The sequence below is a fragment of the Rattus norvegicus genome, chromosome 1 (assembly GCF_036323735.1).
Source record: "Rattus norvegicus strain BN/NHsdMcwi chromosome 1, GRCr8, whole genome shotgun sequence".
Lineage (NCBI taxonomy): Eukaryota > Metazoa > Chordata > Mammalia > Rodentia > Muridae > Rattus > Rattus norvegicus.
This window is the reverse complement of record NC_086019.1, coordinates 195,555,180-195,582,163: the sequence shown is the minus strand read 5'-3', so window position 1 is coordinate 195,582,163 and position 26,984 is coordinate 195,555,180. Positions and strand designations below refer to the sequence as shown.

General features: G+C 42.2%; 1 protein-coding gene across 2 annotated transcripts; it reads left to right on the top strand.

The window, feature by feature from the left end:
* The first annotated feature begins 1,986 nt into the window (after nucleotides 1–1,986).
* C1h10orf88 (similar to human chromosome 10 open reading frame 88) lies at nucleotides 1,987–26,647 on the top strand. Of its 2 annotated transcripts, XM_008759885.4 has the most exons (7): nucleotides 1,987–2,753; nucleotides 3,348–3,551; nucleotides 4,259–4,331; nucleotides 6,869–7,075; nucleotides 11,624–12,075; nucleotides 15,513–15,653; nucleotides 18,537–26,647. In XM_008759885.4, the coding sequence occupies exons 1-7, from the start codon at nucleotides 2,590–2,592 to the stop codon at nucleotides 18,769–18,771; spliced, it is 1,476 nt and encodes a 491-aa protein (XP_008758107.1). In that variant the 5' UTR covers nucleotides 1,987–2,589; the 3' UTR covers nucleotides 18,772–26,647. The 2 variants fall into 2 exon arrangements, with proteins under 2 accessions (XP_008758107.1, NP_001014047.1); NM_001014025.1 differs by lacking the exon at nucleotides 15,513–15,653 and having other exon boundaries at nucleotides 2,588–2,753; nucleotides 18,537–19,145.
* Nucleotides 26,648–26,984: the final 337 nt, after the last annotated feature.

The window sequence follows — 26,984 nt, the reverse complement described above, 5'->3', positions numbered from 1 at the left end:
TTTCAAAACAACAACAACAAAAAAAAAACAACAAAAAGAAATCCTTTGCAATTCCTTGCATGTTGAGATTGAGGTCAGCTTTGAACTATAGCCATGCAGGCTTTGGAAAGAACCTTAATGCTCATGATTTTTGCTTTGCTGTAAATCTTTTTATGATATAGCTGACACCTCTCACCAACTTATTAATTCACACAATAGAACTGTTCTTTACAAGTGCAGAATGATTCCTATGCCAGCAAGCATAGAGAAAAAAAACTATGGAAACTGGCTAGGCCTGGGATGACAAGGGAATTAGAACCTTCAAAAAGTACATTGTAGCAGAGGAATCAGTACCATTCTATAGCACAGATTTGAGCTTTGTTGTGAATGATAGTTTTTTATTTTCCTCCAGAACTATTGAAAAGAAATAGTATTCTAAGGAGAGGAGAGTGTTGGGAAGGTAAGATCAGAGTAAACCAAGCTTTGGAATGCTAAGGTGTAAAGGTCATGTTGGTTCAGTCATCAGCATCAGCCACTAGAAGGGAGAGAAGCAGAGCAGAGGACATGGTGGTGATGAGAACACGTTTACGATCTTGGTAGAGAAACTCCCAGAACAGTTTAGATGAAGCTAATGCCTCAACACATGACACACAGAGATGAAGAGAAGAGCTTTTGAGAGGATGGAGAAATGGTGATTTATTGGCTGGAGTCTTTTATGGTAGGTGCCTTTAGTTTTCTGATTCATCAGCCTTATTTAAGGAAATAAAAACCTATGGGGTACTGTTACTCTTGCACATAAAACTGCAAGTTAGTGAACTTCCCTTTGGTCTGTCTACGCCTATTAACCTAATTCATAACCAGAGGAGCTCGAAAGACAAAGTAACAAGGCAAGACAGTGCAAAGGTTCCTCCATCTTGTATTCTTGCCAAGGCCGGTTTCAGGTCTACCTGATATATAGCTGACACCTATATGGAGAATCTCATGGAAAATTAATTACTCAACTCTGCTTTAGGAACCAAAGGTCGGGATGTCCTAGATAACTTAGCCTTTGTTGAAACTGCTGGTTTGTGTGGAACCTCCTCCAGCTGCTCTTTTTAGCTGCCTGCTTGTCCAGAACCCTTTATGGCAGCTGCCTAACAACTGCTTCCTCTGCAATGCTCCGATGCAGCAGCCAAGTGAGATGCCTCAACCCTTAAGGTCTCTTAAAATCCCATGTTCTGGACACTCAAGAGGCTGTACCTGGAATAAAGACTCAATTGGCTATGCACTCTGAGTCGGCTGCCCGTACTATGCAGAACAAGAATGATGACCACTTAGAATGAGTGGAATTAAATATATATATATATATATATATATATATATACATATATATAAAATCTTTAAAAATTAAAGGTTACTGTCTCTTGATTTTGTTTATAGAGTCTCTGATTTCTCTTTCAAAGTTGATAAACTCACTATACGCTGTTTATAGAATACGATCATCTTTTTCTTGTCAGTTGACATAAACACATTTTTGAACAAGAGTACACATACAAACTAAAATGAAAATTAAAGCAAAACTTTTTTCTGGTGATGAAAAATTCTGGGACAAAACTAGGTTATGGGTGAACAAAACTTCTCAGAGATTATATGTAAGGCACAGATTTGAAATTCAGGCACTCCACATTTCTATAAGCATATTTCTTCCCTCATCTCAAAATATGCTTAAATTATCTACACAACCCATTTTAGGAAGATAACTGGGAGCAGCTGATACCTAGCTTTCTTTCCTATGAGTATAAAGTTTCAAGTCCCACTTGTCACCACAGAAAGCTTGATGGTACAATCTACTTCTGCAAAGACCGAGGCCCATTTCCAGTTGTTGTCAGAGTTATGAGTGAAAAACCTTAAACTTTAGGCTTTAAGCCCCCCTGGACATTTTTAACCCTGAGAACTCTGCAATTTAGGACGTGCAAGCACGCTCTACGTTCCTGAGACCCAGAAGCCAAGTCTTAGTGGGTTCTGCAACTCAGCAGTATTCTGCAGTGCTAAACGCCGCGCTCCACTCCACAGCCCACGGAGGTGACTTGAAGAGTGGAACAACAAACACAATCAGCCGTGGTCACACTGCTTCAAAGGCAGCCCGTGCGGCCTTTACTCCATAGGCTGGCGCAGGAAGAGCCCCTGGAGTCGTCTTCCGAGGTCCTCAGATTGGGAGCTGATCTTACAAGTGCTTGAACCAAGGAGACCGCTGCTTTGAGATCTGCTTTGAGACTACCTTCAGAGTCCCCAAACCGCCCAGTCCGACCCCAAAGCGTCGCTAATTTGCCAACGTGTAAAGAAAAAGCTTCGTTTCCGCGCGCACAGTGCCGCGCATGCGCACGGCACCTACTCCAGGAGCGGAGTAATTCAGCGCACAAGTCAAGTCCTGGATCTTCTCCCGCGAAGATTTTGAACAAACTTCTGGAAGTGAGACGAATACGCATGCGCATATGTGGTGGTTGGTCCCCGGGAAAGGAAAGAAAAAAAAAGAACCGGAAGTTGTGCTGAACCTTCACCTCCACTGGGCACTGAAGGAAACGCAAGCTCCGGGAGAGAAGTTCCTACACCGCCTGGGCTGGAGGAGACAGAATGGAGACCGCGATCGAAGATGCGGGACTGGACCGCGGACCGACGCTAACCTCGTCCTGGGATGCGGCGTGCGGGGCGCTGACCCAAAGTCTATTTCTTACCCGGACTGGGCCACGTGCCCAAGACTTGGACTTCGAGCAGCTGCTGGCGCCGCCAGCTCAGGGGTACGCCGGGCCGGGGCCGGATGACAGTCACGCTGCTGACGGCGGGGAGCAGGACGGGAGCGGAGACCGGCGAGGGAGCCGCGGGGGTGGGCGGAGGGCGGCAGTGCTTGGAGGTGGGCGAGGCTGCGGGTCAGTGGTGTGCGCTGGGCCAGAGAGGCAGGGAAAAATCGTATTTAGGATCCCAGAGTCAGGCGGGACCCCTCCAACAGGCTCCTGTTACAATTCTCCTCGCCCCCCCCACCCCCAGTCTTCTGTTTGCGGGGACAGGAAGGGAACAAGAACCACGGCATCTTGTTCCCTTTGATATAGATACATCGTTAATTTTACATTCCGTAAACGCTTTTAATTGACTGCGAATGAATTAGAGATTTGAATAGACTGCCCGCGGTCTTGGAAAGGTGGAAGGGAATGAATGCCCTGTGCCTCCAGCCTCTCTCTGTTCCTTATGAATTCTGTGGGGAGTATCTGTGGGTGTTGCGGAAGGTTCTTGATCCTCATGGCAAGTAGAAGTGAATTTGAAGGGATCAGTGGGTTATGGTTCTACTCAGAAAAGTTCTCTGTGTGATTTTTTTTTTTTTTCAATTTCCTTCTCAGCCCGGATCTGGTGAGTCTGAAAAGCAGCTTGAGTCCCCGAGATGAAAACCCCTGCTTCATTTACCTGAAGTGTGGGCCTAATGGGGGTGAAGAAATCCTTTCAGTTGGCATTCTGAGTTCAGCAAGAAACATGGAAGTATACTTAGGAGAGGAGTATTGTGGAACCAGTCGAGGCAAGAATGTCTGCACTGTCCTGGATAACAGGTTTGTGACTTGTCTAGCTGAAAGTGTTCAAATGAATCAGTGTCTGATGTTTGTGGATTTTCTAACATTGACAGGAGTCGTTAGGGGAGAGAAGTTAAAACATGCCAGCAGTCAGAGTTAGACCATGAAGTCTTCAAACAACAGGGTAGATGAACAAGCTTATAAATATGGAAATTTAGGGCTAATTAGCTGGAAGTGGTAATTAGTGGAAGAGTTTTATTTGAATGAAGTCCAGGTTGAGTATTCTTGTTTCTCTCACGTAACTCAGCAGGATCTGTTTTATGACCATTAGACATTCTGAAACTGAATCTATTCCCTTCTAGAAAGCTCCTTATAATTGGTATATCAAACTAAGACTGTCACACCAGCCTATTAATCAACCTATTACAAGATGGACCATTTGTGATTTTTTCCCCCCTAGTCTCTTACAGGGTTCTGCCCAGATCTATCCTTAATCTAATGCAGACTCTATGTCCTACACATGTTGGAAATAACAGTGGTGTTTACAGAGCTTTAACGTATGCCATGTGCTGCCCTGTTCAGTTTCCCCACACGGTAGATACTGTTCCTCTAAGCCGTGCAGCACAGTCAGGAACCTCTTACTCCCTGTGCCTGGTCAGGAAAAGGGAATCCCTGAGTCATTCCTTCCTAAGTGTATGTTAATGCTTATAATCAATAGCTGTTAAAAATGAATTCTTTTATTTTAGTGAACATGAAAAGATCTTATTGTACAAAAAATACCTAAAATTGGAGTCTCCCACACATGCCTGTAAAATAAAGGTAAGTCATCACTAAATAGAAGATTTAAAGTTAATCAGTTTATTTTTGTTTTTGTTCTATGCACATTTATTTTCTCTTGGTTTGGCAGTACAATTAGTCCAACTTGGTCCCTAGGTTTTTAGTGCAGAAATGCTTAGTTAGCTTGTAAAGGGGTATAATTTTCTAAAAACTCACCAATCCCTTAAATACTGAAATTTTCTTTAAAGTGTGGTAATTTGTATTAGTTACAGGAAACGTTTTGCTAATTCAGCAGTAGTATTTTTTGAAGCCTTGTAAAGCTCAGCTATGGACATTTTAAAAGTCTTTCTATAAAACTATAGTATCCCAAAAGGCAGACGAGAAATCGGCCCTGTGTCTAAAGAATGGAGGAAAAGGTCAAACGAAGAGCAGAAATTCCTGAGGAATCTAGATTGTTGTCTTTAGCCAGAAGGATGCTCTTGAAATAGGTATTGGTGATGTGGTCAGAGTTGAGGAGTAGGCTCCGAGTTGGAATACTCAAGGGACGGATGTTATAAATACTAATTAAGTTCTGTTGCCAAGTCCTGCTTTTGCCAGTGCCAGCTTGCTTAACTGGACCTAATTCATGAGGAAAATTAATGGACCTTCGAAACCAAATTCTTGTTTGTTTTTTAATATCTAGAATCATGTGCTTATTACCACAGAGGACAGTAAGACTTACTTTTAAAATAAGAAAAAAAATGATTTTTATTGAAGAGCTCAGTTCACAAAACTGGTTATGTGGATGTGTGTTGAAGCAGAGTAAACTAATAGCTTGTAAAGGTATTTAAATACAGTGACTTAGTTCGTCTAGCATATGTTTTAGCACCTGTTGATAACTGAAGTGGCAGCCCGTGTGTTGCATCTGTCTCAGTGGGATAAGACAGGTGACAATCAGATCTACTACTTACATATAATATAGAATATATACTGTAGTCTCTGATCACCCTGGCACAGACCTTTAATTCCAGTAGTCAGGAGGCAAAAGCACAGGCAGGTGGGTCTCTCTATCAGTTCAAAGCTAGCCTGATTGTGTAGTGAGTTCTAAAACAAGTAGGGCTACATAGAGACCCTATTTCAAAAAAACAACAAAAAGATGCTGTAGTCAATGATGAAAAAGGGTCCTGGGACTGTAAAATATAAAGGGGACAGCAGGACCCAGTACAGTGACACACATACCTCAGCACTCAGGAACGTTTGAGGCCTGCTCTACGTAGTAAACTCCGGGCAGCCATAGCTACCTACCAAGATTTTGCCTGAAGACACTAAAAAGTGAAAATTCATAGATAAAAGAAGTAAGGTTAAAAACAAGTTTAGAATGTAAACTTAATGAGTGTTTCTTTTACTGGTGAGGACTGTCACATTTTTTTTTGGTACCACTCTTGAGTTTATAGAGGCTGAGTTTTTCTGACCTGTGTCTTTGTGACTGGAGTCTATGTGTCTTTCAAAGTAAATAACTTTTGTAACTATCCTTTAGAAGTATGAAGGGAGCTTTCAGTTAGGGAGCCCCTCTCCCATATAGGAAAGCTTGTGTAAATGTTCCTAATTGAGAATTTACAGCATTACTTAGTGATACATAGTGGCTATTTTGGCACACAAATCTCTATTCAAAGTCATCTTACTGTCCTTGGGTTCAATGTTAGTATTTGCCCAGGTTTGCACAGGTTACAAAATGGCAGAACTCAAATTTAAATCTGTGTGTGTCTGATTTAAAACTATTCCCTTTATACCACATGTGAAATGTCTGGGTCCAGGAACATGTGTAGCCTAAATTGCCAAAGCAATGGGATGTCACTAAGTGGTGAGCACTGAGCAGCATGCGTGAGACACTGTTCTCTCAGTTCCTCAAAGGTAATGGAAAGACACAACAAATAAAAATGAGCAAAAATGGGAAATCTGTGGTGAAAAAAGCCAGAAGAGCCTTACACCACTGAGTGTCCTTCAGCAGTTAGAAAGTCACCCTGACCTCCGATTTTTATGTAAACCACCAGCTATTACATATTAAGCAGTTTCTGGCATCACAACCCTTCCTTTCTGACCTATAGAAGACTGGATTATGGTTAGGATTGAGATAAACCTTGTTTAGGCAGTTGTAATTTATATTAAATAATATTAAAGCCACCTGGGGTACGCTAGGATCTAGGGTTCTTAGGTTTCTTCTTCTCCCCTGGTCATATGGAGGATGCAAACCTGGGACCTCGAGCATGCTAGTCAGGTGCTCTACCCCTGAGCTATGCCCCCAGCCAGGTGTGGGTTACTTTTAATTCCTTAAACCAAGTAAACAAAACTTTGATATTCTTTTTTTATGTCTTATGGCTTGGAAAGGATTTCTTTATTTAAATAGTTGGTGTTTGCCTTATGATACATTGGAGTTTATTTTCTAACTTTGACTACTATAAAGAAAACTTTAAATGCATTTGAAGTTAGTTTATAGACTCTTGAATGCCCTGTCTTGCTTTGGTAATACTAAGAAGTCTTCCTAAGTGATAGTTGTTTGTAATACCATTGTCATTTCTTGGAATGTTTTTGTTTCATGACAGTTGTTGTCCTTCGGTGAAGAGCAGTGTGTGCTCATCAGTAAAGTTGTGGTGCACTTGAGACCAAGGTCTGCAAAGCCTTCACCAAGCTCTCCTGCTCTGGGATCACGGATAGACCTCGACAATATCCAAACCATAATGGAGTCCATGGGGTCCAAGTTGTCCCCTGGAGCTCAGCAGCTGATGGATATGATTAGGTTCCAGCAGCAGGCAAGTGGAGATAAATTTTAAAATGCAATTTTGGGGAGATGGTTTAGTGAGTAAACCTGAGTTCGGATTCCCAGAGCCTATGCAAAAGCAGGATGTATTATTAAACATGTCTCTAATCCCAGTTTTCCTACAAAAAGATGGGAGGTAAAGGCATGAGAATCCCTTGAAGTTCACAACCCAGTTGGTAGGGTATATACCTTGTCCCAAAGAGGGGGAAGGTGAGAACTTGAGGTAATCTCTGACTTCAGCTCTCCCTTGATCCCAAACACACACACACACGCGCGCACACACACACACACACACACACACACACACATGCACGCACGCCTGTGTACACGCATGCACATGTTTGCACCCATCCTCAAAAAAACCAAAAGAACAAAAAATTTTTTTCTAATGCTAGCCTTTAATATAGCAATATAATATACATACATACATGTATGGTTTTTTTTTATTAATTTCTACTACTGACTTAACTGTCATTTATTCTTATTTTTATAAAAGTTGCATTTTGTAGACTTGCCCTTTTACAAAATCTTCTGACTGCATATCTTCAGTTCTTCCTCAGTTCATTTTAGGCATTCATTTAGCAGTGAACAAGACTCTGGCCTGCTCCCTTTTGAGGGCATAAAGGTGACCAGTTATTATGTAGCCTATATTTAAGCATTATATGTGGCAAATGACGAAATTAAGAAAGGTGTATTGGCCAAAGACTTTAATCTCAGCACTCAGGAAGCAGAGACAGGTCGAGTTTGAGGCCAGCCTCATCTACAGAGCGAGTTCCAGGACAGCCAGGGCTACCCAGAGAACTACCAAGAAAAAAAAAAGGGTGTACTGACATAAGTTGCATTTCATTTGGGTTATGAAAGAGAAAGGTAGATCAGTCACGCCCATTGAGAGGGAGGTTATTTTAGAGAAATTCAAGTCATGGGCACGATCCTCTGCCAGAAGGAGTAGGATCTAGCTAAGAACGAAAGAATTTGAACAGACAGGAGAGATTTAAAGATTTGTACTAGATCGTAGAGAGCTTTTATGCTGTTTTAAGCATGTAAATGCTTTTGGCCTATTTTATAGAGACCACGACAGAGAGACCAGCTGTCTGTAATTTCCTTCACCCATGAGAGGTGATATTGTTTACACTAGGTGCTGTAACAGGACACTGGGTTCTGAGATTAATAAGTCAGGAAGCACAGAGCCATTGGGACTAGACAGTTGATACTGCTATTGAAGGAGAGAGTAAGTCACATGAGAAATTGAGGTTTTAAGGATGACGTTACCAGACATATAAATGGAACCAAAGGGATGAGGACACCTGGTAAAGGGAGTCTAATTTAGGGACTGTAAGATTTAGGACATTAGAGCATTTGTAGATAGGATCAGGAGGTAAGGAGCTAGCTGGCTAGAAGGGAATCTTGGGGAGGTTCCCACAGTAGGAACTGAACAGAGCTGGAGCTAGAGAGAAAGACCCTTGGGAAGTACCTGCATCTGACGAACTGTGGGCAGAGGAAGGGGGCAGAAGAACAGAGGGCACCAGTGTGACCACCTAACAGGTGCCATCAGAGGGACGCTCTAATGCCGGTGAGTCTTGTCACTCAGTAGTTCTGCCTCCTTCGGCTTCACTGAAGTGAGATTAAAGTCATCCAATATTTATAATGAAGGTCTCTTCACAAAGTTTACGTGACACCACTGTAAAGACCACAGTTGATGTGGAAATTTAAGCTAAGTACTGAAAAAACTTGGGGTCAGGGCAGTCTTGGAGTATGGGCAGAAGTAAGACAACCAGAAGAACTGAAGATTTTGGAATCCGCAAAAGCATTTCAAAACAAATGGCAGTCTCTGGTTTACCTCCTGTCCAGCGTTGTCTCACTTAGGTAACTTAGGCTCCTGCTTGGTCCTCCTGCTCAACCACAGCGCACCTTTACATCCATGCAGAATGAGCTCCAAAGGAAGCTAAGCGTCATGTGTAAAGCCCTGACTACTTGTCTTCTCATTCAGTTTGCATGTAGATATTTATGTATCTTGTCCATCTGTCCGTCCGTCCTTCCTTCCTTCCTTCCTTCCTTCCTTCCTTCCTTCCTTCCTTCCTTCCTTCCTTCCTTCCTTCCTTCCTCAACTTGGCCACAGAGCCTGGGGTCCCTTGTTGACATTTGGATGTTTCTAGTCCTCACATACTAAAGCAAACAGGTTGCTACCTCAGGGCCTTTGTGTTCAGTTATTTTCTTTGACTGGAACTCCCCTCTTGTGATATTACTGTGTCTGTTTTCTTTCTTTGGTTTTTTGTTGTTGTGTGTGTGTGGGAGGGATTTTGTTATTTGTTTTTGGTCCCCCCCCCACCCCCCAGACAGGGTTTCTCTATAGCCTTGACTATACTGGGTAGTCACTCTGTAGACCAGGCTGGCTTTGAACTCAGATCTATCTGCTTCTGTCTGAGTGCTAGGATTAAAGACAGGTCCCACCACTGCCCACTGTATCTATTTTCTTAGTGTTCTTCCTACTCTAATTTCACCTTTATCATTATATCCTTAATGAGACCTTTTCTGTCACTCAGTTAATAGTATACATCCCTCCTAATTTTATCATAGTTTTATTTGCACCCTTCTGGTCACTTAGTTATATATTTGTCAGTTACTGTTTCTCTCACTAAAGTGGGAGTAAAGTGGCAAGCAGAGAGTTGTTTTATGTTTTCTTATGGCCCTGTGTGTATGTGTGCGTATGTGGCCCTTTGTGTATGTGTGCATATATGCTGGTTTGGTTTATCATATGAATACTTCTTTCAGTGCTTCCAGGACTGAGTTGTTCAGGTTTATTCAAAACTGACGTTCAGTAGAACAGGATCAATTAACAATGGTGATATTTCTCTAGAAGGAGCTTTTTTGAAAAGTGAAATTCAGTAGTTAGGTGGCATCTGTCTAGTACAGACACCTCAGCAAACCTCTACTTCCCTGGCCATTGTCCTCCTTTCCTCGTTGGTTTCCCCCAACATATTTACCATCACCTTCATCCTGTGATTTATTCCCTCCCTCCCTCGGGTCTCACCTTGCTTGTGTATCATGTAGGCTCCATGAGGTCAGGGAATGTAATTTGGTTTGCTCAATGACATATTTCTTACACTTGAGATGGAACATAGCACAGAGGGGATTTCTGGTAAATATTTGTGGATGAATGGCTTGCAGCTCTGGCCTAGGCTTGAGATAATACTCAGAACATTTAGATGAACATATGAACATAGTTTTTACAGCTAATCTTCGTTACTTTTTGGACCGTTTTCCCAAAAGCTGTTGACCAGCCATGTGGGAGATAATAGTCCTTGGTTAAAAAAAAAGCCAATTGTTGGAAGCTATGTTTTGAAGTTAAAATTAAACCATTTGTCTGGTAGTGTTTATTGGACTAGAGGTGTTTTATTTTTCTTATTGGAAAAACTGAAAGGCATAATAGGGAGGTAGTGCAGGCGTCTCCTTAGGATAAGCCAGCATCTTCTTAGAGTAAGTTTAGCTGTGACTCTAGAATGTAATCATTATCCTAAAAACGATTAAAGCAAACCAGCCAAGGTCATTTCACTCATCAGAAATGTCACAAATGTACCCATAGAACTCCTACTCTATACTGTAACTGTCCACTATGTAACTGACGTGAAAACTCACCGCAAAAGATATGACAAGGTAAATTGAATAGTTTATATTAAAATATATAGTGTGTATATATATGTATATATGTATATATAGTGGTTTATTATATATAAAATAGTTTATTATATATTTTAAAATTATAGGCTGAATTTTGGGGAGATTAACTGGGACTAGAGAGATGGTTCAGCAGTTAAGAGTCCTTGCTGCTCCTGTAGCAAGTCCTGTTTCCAGCATTAACATCAGGTGGTTCTCAAGTGGTAATAACTCCAGTTCCAGAGGATGATACCCTTTCCTTGCCCTTGTGGACACCTGCACGTATCTGGTGCATACACATATGCCCAGGCATAGACACATATACATAAAAATGAAAATTAAACAAATCTAAAAGAAAGTGATCAACTGTTGTAACTAATTAATGTTATACTGCCATAAGAAAGCCTTTAGCAATGAAAACATTGCAGTCCGCTAGTGTATTTTACCATCATAGTAGTGTATATTTTAATTTGTTCCTTAGAAAAGCTATAGTGAAATGATTAAAAGAAGTTTAGGTTGGACTGGAGAGATGGCTCAGATGTTAGGAGCACTAGATGTCCTGAGTTCAATTCCCAGCAACCACATGGCAGTTCATGACCATTACTATAATGGGATCTGATATCCTCTTTTCACCTGTAGACAGACAGACAGAGTACTCATGCAGATAAAATACATAAATAAGTAATTGTTTAAAAAAAAGTTCAGGTGTATGTTCGAACTGTGCCACTAACTGGCTGGTTTCCTTGGGCAGAAACCTTTCCCTTGGTATCCTCTCAGTGACACTGAGCAGTAACAGGCCTCTTCATGGAAATGCCCCGTGCCTGATTTGTAGCAACCACTGCAGAGGTTAGCCTTCATTCTTTGACATTTTCTTATTTTCCTTGTTCAGAATTGTCTTCCCATCAGGGATCAGCTTCAGTCGGTGCTGGGAACTGCAGGACACAAGCATCTGATGGCGCTGCAGTCTTCACCGTCTTCAGGAGTCGTAGACAAGGCGTCCTCTACACCTTTTCCTTTTAGAACTGGATTGACACCTTCAGCCATCACTGAAAATTTAAAGGCTCTTATTGATAAAAGCACACAACCGTCCGGAGAAGGAAATACCACAAACCACAATGAGTGTCACCTTATGCCACAAAACCATTCCCTTGAAAGTGATCTTAAAAACGCAGTGTCTTCTTTCTTACCAAAGAAGGCAAGTGGCAGCTCAAGTGTGCCCAACTCTGAGTTGCTGCCTTTTCTCCAGAATTTATGTAGTCAGGTCAACCACCTCCGTGTGGGACATAATGCCAGGTGGCAAGAAAACGTCTCCAAGCCCCGAGAGGGCACTGTCGGTGTTCCGTAAGTATTCTATTTTAAATCAAATATAGTTGAGATTTGGTAGATGGGAGAGTCAGATGAAGGGAAGTAGATTTGCCTCAGGTGTACTGCCTGGGTGAGCTGTTTTCAGCATTTACAGCTCATTGTTGACTTTACTTACTAGGAATAGAAAGAATGGACTGCTTTGAAAGAAGTGTCTGGAGTTGGTGTTGAATGGTTTCAGTCGTTAGCGATCAGCTAATGGTTGCAGTAGAAAGCTGTGTGCATGAATTTGGAGGAACCATGAGAATGTATACTGTTAATTAGGTTTGTTTTGCATGTCATTGTAAGAGATTGCCTTTATAGCTAGTGTTGTTCCAGGCTATTTTAACAGTAAAAGTCTCGTGGGATGGGAATTACTTATAATGCAGAACCGCCTATCTTCTGGTCTCAATGCATTATCTTTGCAGCATCTGTTTGATTAAGATGTTGCCGAATAGCATATTCCTAATTCTTTTCACAGATGTAGTTTGTAAAATAGTGTTTAGTCAAAATACAGGCCTCTGGTCATAGTTCACATTAACCATTTTACTCTGCTGTCTAGTCTCTTAGTTTAAAGTTTACATCTGAAAATGGCACTTTTATCAGTTTAGAAGTAAACATCACCAACCAACATGATTACATCAGCACTTATACGAGGTTCTGTCGACAATAGCAGAATAGCTTTTTCACGTCTGTGGAAGATTCACAGAAATATATTGTATCTCAAGTCATAAAGCAGCCTCACCAAATTTGAGGACTGAAATCATAAAAGGTATTTTCTCTAACCATAAAGATAGATAAGAAATCACTTAACAGCCAAGGAAAGACAATAAGAAAATTTCTAAATACTTGATGATTAAACACCGGTTTATCTGTTTCAAGAAGTTTAGGAGTTGGAGGGATGCTCAGTTGTTAAAGTGCTTGCTGTGCAAGAATAAGGACCTGAGGGGTTGGGGATTTAGCTCAGTGGTAGAGCGCTTGCCTAGGAAGTGCAAGGCCCTGGGTTCGGTCCCCAGCTCCGAAAAAAAGAACCAAAAAAAAAAAAAAAAAAGAAAAAAAAAAAAAGAATAAGGACCTGAGTTTCAAACCATAGCACCCATGGTTTTTTGGTTTTTTTTTTTTTGTTTGTTTGTTTTTTTAAAAACAATACAGTCTGAGTTTGGTGGTGTGTGCCTATAACCCTGGTCCTGAGGAGACACAGGTAGGAGTACCCGTGGGGATTACTGGCCAGCAAATCACACTAAATCAATGAGCTCTCAGTTCTATGAAAGATTCTGTCTCAATAAATATGATAGAGTGATAGAGGTAGACACTGGATGTCAACCTCCTGTTCTATAGCTCATGTGTACATACAGGTGTGCATCCACATGGGCATGTGCACATGCATACAGCATGCACATCAGACACAAGAGAGGTCTCAACAGAGGTATTGTAAATACATATAGCTGAGTGACAATTCAGAGATGAGAGTTTGTGGGTTGTAGTTAAAGAAGCGATGACAAGGGTCTCTAGCATCATCTGTTATTTTAGTGAAAATAGCTATGAGGACAGTGACACAAAACTACTACCCCAAAAGAATGACATATGAGCTGGAGGGATGACTCAGTAGGTAAGAACATGTGTTGGTTTAATTCCCAGCACCCACATAACTTATAACTCTAACTAGCCTGAAACTCTCATCCCAGTAGTTCAGTGCCCTCTCATGACCTCTGTAGGCACCAGGCACAGACATGGAACATACGTTTACATGCAAAATAGTCATACAATACTAAAAAGAAAATTTAATTTAAACATGAAATAGATGCTCCAAGTAGTCCTAACACATTAAAGACTGAATTAAAAGCCCAGTCGTGGCACAAACCTGCAGCGCCAGCATCCGGGAAGTCAAAGGAAGAGGTTCATATGAATAGGAAAATAATAAAGAAACATCCGGGAAGTCAGAGGAAGAGGTTCATATGAATAGGAAAATAATAAAGAAACATCCGGGAAGTCAGAAGAAGAGGTTCATATGAATAGGAAAATAATAAAGAAACATCCGGGAAGTCAGAGGAAGAGGTTCATATGAATAGAAAAATAATAAAGAAACAAATGAAATAAAAAGATGATTCTTTGGCAGTGTCATTAGAGTTGGTAAGCTTCTATTAAAATTAACAAATAAGGGAGAAAATAGAACGCACCAGTATGATTTTCAGTGGGGAATATCACTGCTCAGCCTTGGGCATCTTTCAGCCAGTAAGGGGCTGTGAGTAACTGCATGCTTACACATTTGATAACTTCGAGGAAGTGGATTGACTTTTCAAAAACACAAGCTACAGAACACGACTGGAAGTACATAATGGAATGACCTTATAGCACCACAAATGCTGAATTTGTAATGGGAGGGTGTTGCAGTTTGGGTGTGTTTTCCCCCATGTTGAAGGTTTAATTTCCTCTTAGTGCAGTGGTTCTCAACTTTCCTAATGCTGCAACCCTTTAATACTTCATGTTATGGTGAACCCCAACCATAAGTTATTTTGTTGCTACTTTATAACCAATTTTATTACTATGATGAATCATAGTATTAAATCTGATATGTGAGTATATAATGTGTGAGAACTGCTGGCTTAGTGGATCTAGTCATTCTGTGGTAATTGGATCAGGAGGGCACTCAGACTGATGGAGTTGTATTTTACCACCAGTTTTTAGAGATGATATGAAGGGGCCGAGGTGGAGGAAGTAGGTCACTGGGGCATGGTTTGGACAACGTCCCATCTCAGGCCCTTCCCTGTTTCTTCTTCTCTATTATCTGGTCACCATGAGGTGAACCACTTTGCCCTGGCCTCTCCCATGTATGCTCTGCCTAACCTCAGGTCCACAGCAGACTGTGGACTGAAAACTGAACCAGGAGTCAAGTAAAGCGGAAATTTAACCTCAGATATCATCACAGTGATGGAAAGCCAAGTAAGAATATGCATGCAAAGAAAAGACCTGGTCCAGATAGTTCCTCTGCAGAATTCTGCCAGACATTTAGAGAACACCATTTTCTACACAGTCCAGAAAATCAAAGCGGAAGAAGACTTCTCATTTTATGAAGCTGCTGTTTGTTACCCTTGGTCCCCAACTAGATTCTAAATGACTTCAAATATCTATAAAATAATCATACATATCTGACAAAATATGGGATCTATGAACTGAAAATTATAAAATATTAATAGGAGAATTTTTGGAAAAGTCTAAAATAATGGTGAGACATGTTATGTTGTTACTTAGTAAAAGCAGCAGCCCTCCCCTGATTGATATATGTGCTTGATGTACTTCTATTGAGAGCCATCAAGACTTTTTTAATAAGTATGGAGATGATTTTAAAACTTGGAATTAGAAAGCTCTATAAAGTAGAAAGATAACTATAAAAACAAGTTGAAAAGAATAAAGCAAGAGAAATCGTTTCTCCCTTTTAGGACATGGCACAGTGGTAGCGTCAGTTGTGGTACTAGCGGGGAGTGGGACCCACAGGTGGATGGCCAGAAGCACAGAGGAGGCTTGGCAGCTCAGCTGAGGAAGACTTGTAAGGTGGTGCTGAGCCAGTGTGTTCTCCACAGGTAAAAATAAACCATGACCTAAACCTCACATTTCTATGAAAATACACAGATGGCTGTGCTCCCAAAAGTAAACAGAAACGTTCTAATTATATAAGAGAAACATCCGGGGACTTAGGAAAAACTGTCAAAAACATGATCAACAAAACAAAAAGTTATATGTGGACTCCAACAAAATGTCCGACTTGGAAGATAATCTTAATATAACCTGGAAGAAGATATTTATATGTCACAGATCTAAGAAATGGCTTGTTCCTAACACGAAGAAATGGCACAATGTAGCGTTTAAAACAATACTAAGTAAACCCCGTAGACAAGGAATCCTTTCAACAGGAGGAGGCTATAACAGAAGCAGATGAACACTAAGGTGGCCAGCACTGGCCTCAGTGTTGCCAGGGAAATGCTTATTAAAACCACAGAGGGACATCGTGTGTTTCTTGGAATGACTAGAATTTAAAGATGCTCACAAGGACATGGAGAACTAGATCTCTCACAGTTTGCTGCTCGAATCATAGGTACAGTCACCCAAAATATTTTGGCAAGTTGAACTACTTAGATGCACATTATCATATGACCTGGCACACATACCGCTAGGCATTTATCCTAGAGAAAGAAATTTTATGGCCATATGAAATGCAGTGTACAATTGTTCATTTCATAGAAGCTTTATTATAATTGTTCTATTTTGTAAGGGATGATTCAAGAACTGTTGGTTCACACTGGGGAGTGGTAATTAGCAATTGTAAAAAACAACCACCCAGATGGCTGAGTTACAGTGAGACACAGACTCATGCAGCCACATAACAGATGGGAGAGTGCATAGTAATAAGAATTAGAAGAGGGAGGCTGACATCTTGACTGGTGTTTTGCAAGGATAAATACATAATAAAATGGCTCAGGGTTCTCTATATATTTGGTAATATGAGCTTTGGTGTTATTTCATAGTTAGGAAATGAAACTATCATATATTAACATAAGTATGAAAATAAGCAAAAACTTAAGTGAAAATTATGTTTTAATCCATGTACGTGTGTGTGCGTGTGTGCGTGTGTGTGTGTGTGTGTGTGTGTTCCTTAAACTGTAAGTACACCGAGAGCAGAGAGAGGTACTGTCTGAAGTGCGCACGTTCATTCACTGAGTCTGCCACCTTAGGGCGTTCTAGGGAGGGAGAGTCAGTGCTAGTTCTGTGACTTATTACAGTAGTGAATGCAAGCAGTGGCATTGCACTTCATGTATGTGGAAAAATGCCACTGTGTGTCCGCAAGAGCATAAGGATGAATGAGTCAGATACCATATAACAATACCGTGGACCTCACTGAGTCCCTACAGGAGAGATGCCAGGCTTGTAGGCCCCACTGTGAGGCTCACTGTCCTGGTGTTCACTGAATTTAACAGCTCTTTCCTAAAAGCTTTGGGGGGTTTGTTTGTTTGTTTTTGAGATATTCTCATGTACTCCAGTGTCTTAGTTACTTTTTATTGCCATGATAAAACACCATGGCCCAGTCAATTTATAAAATACAACAACAACAAAAAGCCATTTAACTTGGGAACTCATGGTTCCAGAGGTTATAACCATGACATCACGGTGGGAGCATGGCAGCAGGCAAGCAGGCTAGCTGAGATCTTACAATTGATCTATAAGCACTGAACAGAGAGTGAGCTAACTGGGAATGGCATGGACTTTTGAAACTTCAAAGCCCACCCCAGTGACACACCTCCTCCAACAAGGCCACACCTTCTAATTCTTCCCAAACACTGGGGATCAAAGTGTGACCCTATGAAGGGGGTCCATTCTCATTCAAACTGCCACACCCAGGCAAGCCTTCAGTCATCTATGCAATTGACCATGAACTTTTGATCTTTTTGGTTCTTTTCCCAAGTGCTGGAATTAGATGTATGCCATACCTTGTGTTTGTGTGTGCCTACATGTGAAGCATGTTCAGTATTCGGAAGGAAGCCAAAGGACAGCCTCAGGTGGTGTTTTTCAGAATTCATCATCATTGCCTTTTGAGATAGGGTCTTTCACTGGCCCAGAGCCCTCTGGTCAAACTTGACTGGCTGGCTAGTGAGCCTCTGAGATCCTCTTGTCTCTTGTCTTTACCTACCCAATGCTGGCATTTTAAGTTCACACTACCACACCTGGGATGTCTACATGAATTTATGTAGTATGTGTTTGTGTGTGCATGAGGTGTGCACATGTGGGTGGAAGCTCCGGAGAGGTGACTTTCGGATGTCTTCTTCAGTCATGTCCCACCTTGGCTGTAAGAGACAGGGCTTCTTACTGAACCTGGAGCCCTAACTTGGCAAGGTTAAGCCAGCCAGCCAGTGTCAGGCTTCATCTTTTTGCTTCCTCATACCAGGGGTCACAGATACAAGCTGTGGCATCAGGTTTTTCATGGAGTGCCAGGTCCTCAGACTTGTATGGCAATGGCTTTCTCAACTGAGCCGTCTCCCTAACCCCAGCTTTTAGTTTTAATGTAGATTATGAGACTCTGCTTGGGTCTTCATGCTTGCAAGGCACATATTTTAGTGACGGAGCTGTCTCCTCTGCCCCTAAGCCTGGTCTTTTGCTAGGGACCAAATAGAAGGCTTCTTGCACACTAGAAACCACTGCAGCCACAGGGCCCCCCTTCAGCCTGCTTGTGGAGGGGTTGTCTTGCTTTACATTGTTTTCAGTTGTCCAGCTAGACAAAAGCAGTTAATAGGAACGTGTTGTGCATTCAGGACAGTGGCCACTGCTGTAGGTTTTAGAGCTGGAAGTGGCCCTGAGGAGATGGGTAGAGCTGTAGAGACCAAAGTCAATGGTGTATCTTGGCTGCCATCTGGCTGGCTCATTGTTTTTGTCATCACATAAGAAAACTGATACACTTTAAATTTTATTTTTAGGTTGGAAGAACAGCCTGTTTGCTCCTATTTGGAAAAGATTCTTTCTAAAAACATGGAAGTCATGGAAAAGAAGCTTATGAAGCACATTGATGAGAGGATCTATCAGCTCCAGGAACACATAGACGCTAAAATGGCTTTGTTAGTGGACCTGCTGCGAAGCCCCAACTCTCCGTCCCCAGGCATGCCTCTAAGACACTATGACTCCAGAGAGAGACTTTCCAATGGAGAGAGATAAGCTGTGCAATACACTTATTACAGATATTTATTACATATTTATTACAAAGCCAGAATCCAAAAAGGTTATGAAAGTCGTCTTCAGTGTCCTTTGAAGGCCGCCGTCTTCCGTGAAGTGACCTCAGTGCTCGTTTGCATTGCGCTTGTTCCTGTAGATTGAGGTCTGTGCCAGCACCTGTCCTGACCTGGTCTCTAGTTACTCTGCTTGCAAGACTTCTCACTCTTACAAAAATGTGTGCTTGTTGCTCAACTGTTTCAGATGTTTAAGGACTTCTAACAGTTTGTTAGTTTGTATTGTATACTACGTGTGTTTGAAGTGAATTTTTTATTTATTCAGATACCTGTAAAATATAGTCTCAGGAGTATGAAAAGTAATGCTAAGATATTCAATTTTTTTCTAATTATTTTTGGGAAGTTGTATACTTAGACTCTTTCTTTCAGATTACCAGTTTACGTTTCCTGTTGCTCGTCTGAGATGGAAGTGTGCCGCGCTCAGGCTGTCGAGACAGTTTACGCCCAGCTACACACGGCGGGGTTAGTGCTGCTCGTTCCTTGCCCTGCAGCTGGAGAGCTCATCTCAGTCTAGCATGTCAGGCTTGCTGCTGTAGGTAAAATGGAAGGAGATTCTCTTTAGGAACTGACAGGTTCTTCTTGCAGAGGCCTTTCTGGCATTTATGTGTGACATTCTGAGAATCTAAAATGAGCGTTAAGATATATGAATCCAGGGGACTGCAGTCCCCAGCAGACTGTTTTCAGAACTTCACTGTTCTATCCGTGTTGGTGATACAGCTGTGCCTAAAGGGATTGCTCTGAAGACCACCTGTAAGTGAATAGAACCCTTCAGCTAAGTTGATTAAGTTGTTTCTTTTTTTAAAAAGGGGGGTAATTTATACTTGTCCATTGTTTTGACAAACTATTGATTTTGATCACATATTCAAGGTGACACAGCATATAGGACACACTACACTTTGGCTATCTTTGGTGGGCCAAGGTTAGGATAGTTAAACCACATGCAGATGTAAGATGTCATTTCCTGCAGTGAGGAGAGATCCACTCACGCACGGCTCCAGTCCATGGTGGTGCAGCTTGTGGTAGTTGTGGTTCCTTCCTAACTTACAGAATGCCATCCTTGACTCAGTACTGCCCTCTGGCTTCATAAATCATCAAATGGGGCTCCCTAGATCTGCAGGATGGGACCATACCCCTAAGTGAAGACCTCGAAACTGTATTTATTTCTGTCTGACACACCTTTCCAGCCTCACCTCCACAGCCAATCTCTGTGTTCTCATCTCTGATCCTTGTGACGTGGGGACTGAGCAGGGAGCAGAATGGGGCCAATGGGAAGAATGTACAGAAAGGCAAGAAGTGTAAAAAATGGAAACACAGTTGATAAACCATACAGCGTCTCTCATAGAGTAACATGGCCCCTCTGGGAAATCCTGTGTCAGGGTGGGAGTAGCCTGAAGGACAGCCTCCTGCCAGGAAAGATGGCTCACAGTCTGATAAGCTTTCGCAGTTAAGTCTATGCACATACCTATGCTTGTCCCCCAGCTTGTTTTATCTTTTGTGTAGATTGTATCACTGCTATAGGAAAAGGGGGAGAACGGAACACCTCCCCACCCCCACACTCCCCAATTCTGACAAAGATGATAAACCCATTTCCATTGTCTGCATCTTGATTTTTTTTAAAGTGGCTGGAGGCAGAGTCTCCAGACTCGGACAGCAGCTTGATATGGGGCGTCAGATGGGCTTTGTGTGGATATGGGGTCCGTGAACGTCAGATGGGGCTTTGTGTTGAAAACCTTTTAATTGTGGACACCAGGCTTGACCTTGTGCTGTGCGCCCTGATGTAACGAAGAAAGGAAATATTCCTTGTCAAGTGGCCCTAGTCAAAAATAATTCAAAATAGGACCACCAAGAAGAGCCTGGGCATAAGGGCTGGAGCAGTGTCCACTCCCTGTTGCATCTACTTCTGTCTGTAAGAAAACCTCCCTTTCTTTCTCATCTGACTTCTTCCTCTGGTGCTGCAAAGAATGTTTACACTGGTTAGAGCTCTCAGGGCTTCTCAGACCTCCCTGGACTTGGCCACCAGCAGCTCCTCACTGCCTCTGTTCTCCCCATCTATCTCTGATGACCTGGAAGACGTTTAAATGTCTTCACAGGAAGGATGCTTCTCTTGCTCCCAGCTACTCTCTGCTCACAGTAAGGATCTTTCCCCTCCTCCATGTCTTGGTTATGCCTCTTTGAAGCCTGAATCTTACTTAGCTTGGTGTTTTCCAGCCATAACTTTCTTTCCTGAACCAATCCTCTGGACATGAATCTCTTGTAGAGCAAGAGTATTGTAGAACAAGAGGTGCTCAAGGAAATGCACTATGAGATGAATTGGATGTTTGCATTTCAGGGTGTGTGTGTGTGTGTATGAGTGTGTGTATATGTGAGTGTGTGTGAGTGTGTAAATGTGTGTGTGAGTATGTGAATGTGTATGAGTGTGTGTGTATGTGTGAGTGTATGTGAGTGTGTGTATGTGTGTGATTGTGTATGTGAGTGTATGTGAGTGTGTGTGAGTGTGTATGTGTGTGTGAATGTGAGTGTGTGTGAGTGTGTGAATGTGAGTGTGTATGTATGTATGTGCGTGTGTGTATGTGTGTGTGAGTATGTGCGTGTGTATGTGTGTGAGTATGTGCGTGTGTATGTGTGTATGTGCGTGTGTGTGTGTGTGTATGTGAGTGTGTGAGTGTGTGTGTGTGTGTGTGTGTGTGTGTGTAAGCCAGAGGTCAACCCTGGGTGTCTTCCTCAGGCACTTGTGTTTTACTTCACTAAAAGTACTGTAGCTTGTGGGTGTTTCTCAGTCTCACCCCTGCTATACTTGGCCTGAGATGTAGAACACATGGCCTGCTCCTACCATGTCTGGAGCTACCTCAGTGGTATGCATGATTGCAGATAAAATAACAAGAGAAGATTATGCAGAGTGAGTGGAACCTTTAAAGTGTGGTTGTGGTGTCTTCCCACCTGAAAATCAAGAATATTTACTAACATTTGTTCTGAAGGTTGCTTACATACAGGCAGTCTTTCTTTTATATAGAAATATTTCCAAAAAAGAATGCTAAAAAGCTGGGTGTGATGGTTCAGCAGCTAAGAACACTGGCTACTCTTCCAGAGGTTTTGAATTCAATTCCCAGCAGCCACATGGTGGCTCATGGCCACCTATAAAGGGATCTGATGCTCTCTTCAGGCATATAGGTATACATGCAGACGGAGCACTTTTACATTTAAAAAGACACATAAATAAGTTTAGCTGTAAGTGGTAGCACACTTTTAATCTCCTTTTAGGCAGAGGCAGGTGGATCTCTGAATTTGAAGACAGCCTGGTCTACAGAGTCAGTTCCAGGACAGCCAGGTAGAGAAACTCTACCTGGAAAAACAAAACAAACAAGTTGGACATGGCGGTGCCCACTTTTAATCCTGCAAGGCTATCTGTTGAGTTGGAGGCTAGCTTGATCTACATAGCAAATTCTAGGCCAATCAGTCCTGAATACCCAGTGAGACCCTTTATCAATGCTCCACCATCAAAAAAAAAAAAAAAAAAAAAAGGTTAAGATAGCATACATGACCTTATGTCTTTAATATTCTCTTGGGCATTTTCAGGGAACTCCACTACTTTTGTTCACAGTGAAGCTATCCCATCTAGTGTGCTACAGTTGTAATCCTGTCCAGCATACCCCAGAAGTATTTGGTGACTGCATTTACATTTAACAACCCTTTCAAGATAATAGCCTTGGAAGTCAACAAAATTCTATATATGGCTTTCAGAAAGACATGAGGGATGCTTTTCCTGTAAGAATCCCACAGTCACATTTTGGCTGAGATCTGAGCTCCTCTCTATTAGCCCTTATTCTTACACTGTCTCTGATAAACTACAACTCTGCTTTATACTGGCTTAACCTGAAATTCTTTTCATCTGCAAAGCCAGAATTCGCCTTTATCTGAACGGCTTTACCCAAGCGGGGAGGTGCTGCTGCAGGCGCCAGAGCTGTGTCTCTTCCAGCACTTGCACCACTGCATGGAGGTTGTTCTCAAGGGTTTATTTTATATATTGTTATATGTAGTCACGGCTGGCCTTGAACTTCTGATCCTATGGTCTCCGCTGCCTCCTGAGTGCTAGGATTACAGACTTGTACCGTAATACCTGGCCAAGGCTTGCTTGCTTCTTTTGTTGACCTTGAGGACAGTAACTATGACTTCTCTGCGCTGAGAGCAGAAGGCCTAGAACCTATGAGGTATCCTAAGGAATGATCTCCAGTCACAAAACAAAATCATAGCAAATTTCGTTTCAAGATGGAATTGATGTTTTTATTAGCAGTCTGGGAGCGAGAGTCACTGATGAGCAGAACTTTTCCATCACAAGGTCAATAAAAGCACAATTAAGGAATAAAAACTAGATAGGCTATCTCAAAGCGAGTTCATATGGAACTAAAACAGAACTCGCTGCTCTTTGTAGCTCAGGTGAATAGTAGCTGTGGGGACTGGATGCTGTGCACGCCCAGTGTTTTGGAAAACTGGTTGGTTTCTAAGTCCAGGCTTATCGTGTAGCACATAGTCTGTCACCATGGTGGCTGTTCTTGGTTGTCAACTTTGACTTCATCTGGAATTAGCTAAAAACCAAGTAGGTGGGTACACCTGTGAGGGTTTTTTTCTTAATTAAATCCTTGGAAGAGGAAAAAACCTACTTTTAATTTGAATCGTTTGGGGTGGGAAGGTACACATTTAATCCAAATCTTTTGAGGCGAGAGGATCCACCTTTAATCTGGGGCACACTTTCTAGTGGCAGCCTGTATGAAGGACATGGAAGAAGGAAGCTTGCTCTCTTGCCTGCTTGTTCTCACTCTCAGTGAATGGCAAGTCCATTCTGTCACTATCATTACAGTCTACTACTTTGGGATTCTGGTACATACTGAAGACCAGCTGAATCATCTAGCCTTGCAAACTGAACTACTACTGGATTCCTGAACCTTCCACTGATAGACAGCCATTGTGGACTAGCTGGACTTCAGCCTGTAAGCTGTTCTAATAAGTTATATATGTCATTTTATATATAATATATTTATATATTTATTTATATTTTGTTTTATATAATTTTTATTTTATTATATATATGTATGTATAAATTTATTTTATATGATGGTCAGAGACTTAGAAAGAACATGACTGGAAATTTTGTAAGACATCTGGGGAAGAAGTATATGGATATATCTATCCAAATGGACGAAGGATACAATGATACTGTGTCCTGTTTAAATGTTCATCACAGGGTGACTTCAGCAGAGGAGGAGTTCAGTAATCAAATAAGATGACCTGCTCTGTGACAGTCAACCTCTTTTGACCCACCTATCTCTGTTATTGCCCAGTGGGCACGTGGACAGAGTGACCATGATGGCAGAGATGGAGGTTATGTATGGGCTCGACAATGTGGATTTCCACTCACCAAGGCTAACCTTGGAAACGGCTGCTGCTGCTGCTGGGTGCCGGATCTGCCAAGAGCAGAGACTAACACTGAGTCCTAGATGTGGCACTATTCCCTGGGATAGCTAAGCAGGTGTCTGGCAGGTTGACTACACTGGACCACTTCCTTCTTACTGTTATTTGTTCTGTTTATGAAGTTGCCTTTCCTGCACGTAATGCTTCTGCCCAAACTACCATTCCATGGACTTACAGGATACCTTACCCACCGTATTTGCACAATATTGCTTCTGACCAAGGGACTCACTTCACAGCCAGAGAAGTGTGACAGTGGGCCCATAATCAAGGAGTCCACTGGTCTTACCATGTTCCCCACTATCCTGAAGCAGCTGCCCTGATAGATAGAATGGCTTTTTGAAGACACAGTTACAGCACTAATTAGGTGGCAGCAGCATGGGGGACTAGGGCAGGGTTCTCTAGAAAGCAGTATATGCTTTGAATCAGCATTCAATGTAAGGAACAGTTTCTCCCACAGCCAGGTTCAGGAATTAAGGGGCGAGAAAGGCAATAGTTCCATTCACTGTCACTCCTAGTAACCCACTAGGAAAAATTTTGCCTCCTTTTCCTGTGACTACCTTTAGTTTTGCTGGCTGGAAGTTTTGGTCTCAGATCAGGTAGCACTCCTGCCAGGAGCCACAATAAACATTCCATTGAACTGGAACCTCAGACTTCTCCTTGGGCCTCTGATGCCCTTAAGACAACAGGCTAAGAAAGGAATAACTTTTTTAGGAGGGGTGATTGATTCAAATTGCTTCTTCACAATTGAGATAAAGAAGATTATGTTTGGAGCACAAGAGGTCCTTGAGGGTTTCTCTTGGTTACTACCATGCCCTGTGGTTAAAGTTAGTGGGAAACCACAACAGCCTAATACAGGTAGGATGACAAAGGACACAGACCCTTCAGGAATGAAGGTTGGGTCATTCTGAGAAAAAGCGCCAAGACCTGATAAGGTATTTGCTTGAAGGTGGAGGGAAGGCAGACGGAGCAGTAGAGGAAGATACTTAGAAAAACTAGCCACGGCTGCATGATCAGTTGCACAAGTGACTTATAATTGGCATGAGTTTCTGTCATACATTGTTATGCGTGTTTGTACAAATATTTGTTTTCTTTCTTCAATGCGTTTATCATGTAACATCAATTAAGGGGACATCAGTGCTTGTAATTCTAAGTCCCAGTACCTCAGTGGACCGTGCCACCTAGTCTCAAGCTTACGTGTTCGCAGTTGCATGAGGGACAGTTCTACCATGCCAAGCGTAATCACCAACGGGCTAAATAGGTAAGGCATTTGTGATTGTACCCGGGGTGGTTATGTCAGGTAAGGGACAGTTATGGCCTGCTTATTGTTTTCATTTGGGATTTAAGGAGATGTAATTGTGTGTTAAGTTGAGAAGGAGGGAACTCGTGATGAATGTTCTCGGTTGTCGTCTTGACTTCACTTGAAATTGACAAACTTAAGCAGCTGGCTACAGCTTCTGGGAATTTTTTCTTAAGTTGTTTAAAGTGGGAAGACCCACTTTTAATCCGAGCCGCTCTGTCTGGGAGCAGCAGACATAAAGGATGTTTGCTCGTTGCCTGCTTGCTCTCACTCTCACTGCCAAGTCTATTCCTTCACTGGCATTAGAGCCCGCTTCTTTGGGATTCTGGTATATTCTGACATCCAGCCTCATGGACTGAGCAATTACTGGATTCTTGGACCTTCCATTGGTAGACAGCCATTGTTAGACTAGTTGGACCATATTCATTCTATTCCTCTAGAGACCTCTTACTAATACACTCACTCCATTCTTGTTTAGTCTGGTTTGTTAGGACCTGTGCAGCCCCGAGCAATGGATCTTCCTATAATTCTTAACACCCTGTGATGATTAATACTGGTTGTCAACAGGATCTAGAATCATCTAGGAGTCAAACCTTTGGATGTACCTGGGAGGGAATTACCTGGGTCAAGGTGGGAACACCAACCCTACATGTGTGTGGCTGCCGTTGGTCCTAGCCTGAATACAAAGGGGAAAGCAAGCTGGGGACCAGCATCCCTCTCTCTGGCTTCCTGACTAAGGACATTGTTGTGTCACCAGCTGCCTCATGCTCCTGCCACTGAATCATCCCAGAACACTACCCTGAAACTGTGAAGGCAGAACAAACCTTCCTTCCCTGTACTATCAGGAATTGGTTTCAGCACTGAGAAAAGTTACCAGAATGGACTTGAATTTGGCAACTTGGCAACAGATTAGTCAACCTGATCCTTGGAAATCAGACTCACCAAACTCTCGAGTGTTTTAGTTCCTGTTACTATACACTTTCTGGTAAGAATTTTTTTAATGGTGCTACTTTTAATATTTAATAAATGGAACCATGGCTCAGTAGTTACGAGTGCTTGCTACACTTCTCGAGGACGGAAGTTTGGTTTCCAGTACCCATGCCAGGTAGCTCCCAACTGTAACTCCAGCTTTAAGAGATCCACCATCGTCTTCCGGCCTCTGTGAGCACTTCCCAGAGATGGAGAAACCCTGGACTTCTTGATCCTGAGTAGGATCAAGCTATTCCTTCCCCTCATATGTGGCTCAGGGAAACCTACAGAAAGGGGCAGGAATATTCTAAGAGCCAGAGAGGTGGAGGACACTGAGTAAACGATACCTTCTATACACAGCAGAGTCGATGCACACAGGAACTCAGAGACTGGCGGCAGGCAAAGGGCCTGCA

Coding starts and splice junctions, on each gene's coding strand:
- C1h10orf88 (XM_008759885.4), top strand. CDS start 2,590: ATGGAGACCGCGATCGAAGATGCGGGACTGGACCGCGGACCGACGCTA. Junction 2,754..3,347: donor CTGGCGCCGCCAGCTCAGGG/GTACGCCGGGCC, acceptor TTTCCTTCTCAG/CCCGGATCTGGTGAGTCTGA. Junction 3,552..4,258: donor TGCACTGTCCTGGATAACAG/GTTTGTGACTTG, acceptor CTTTTATTTTAG/TGAACATGAAAAGATCTTAT.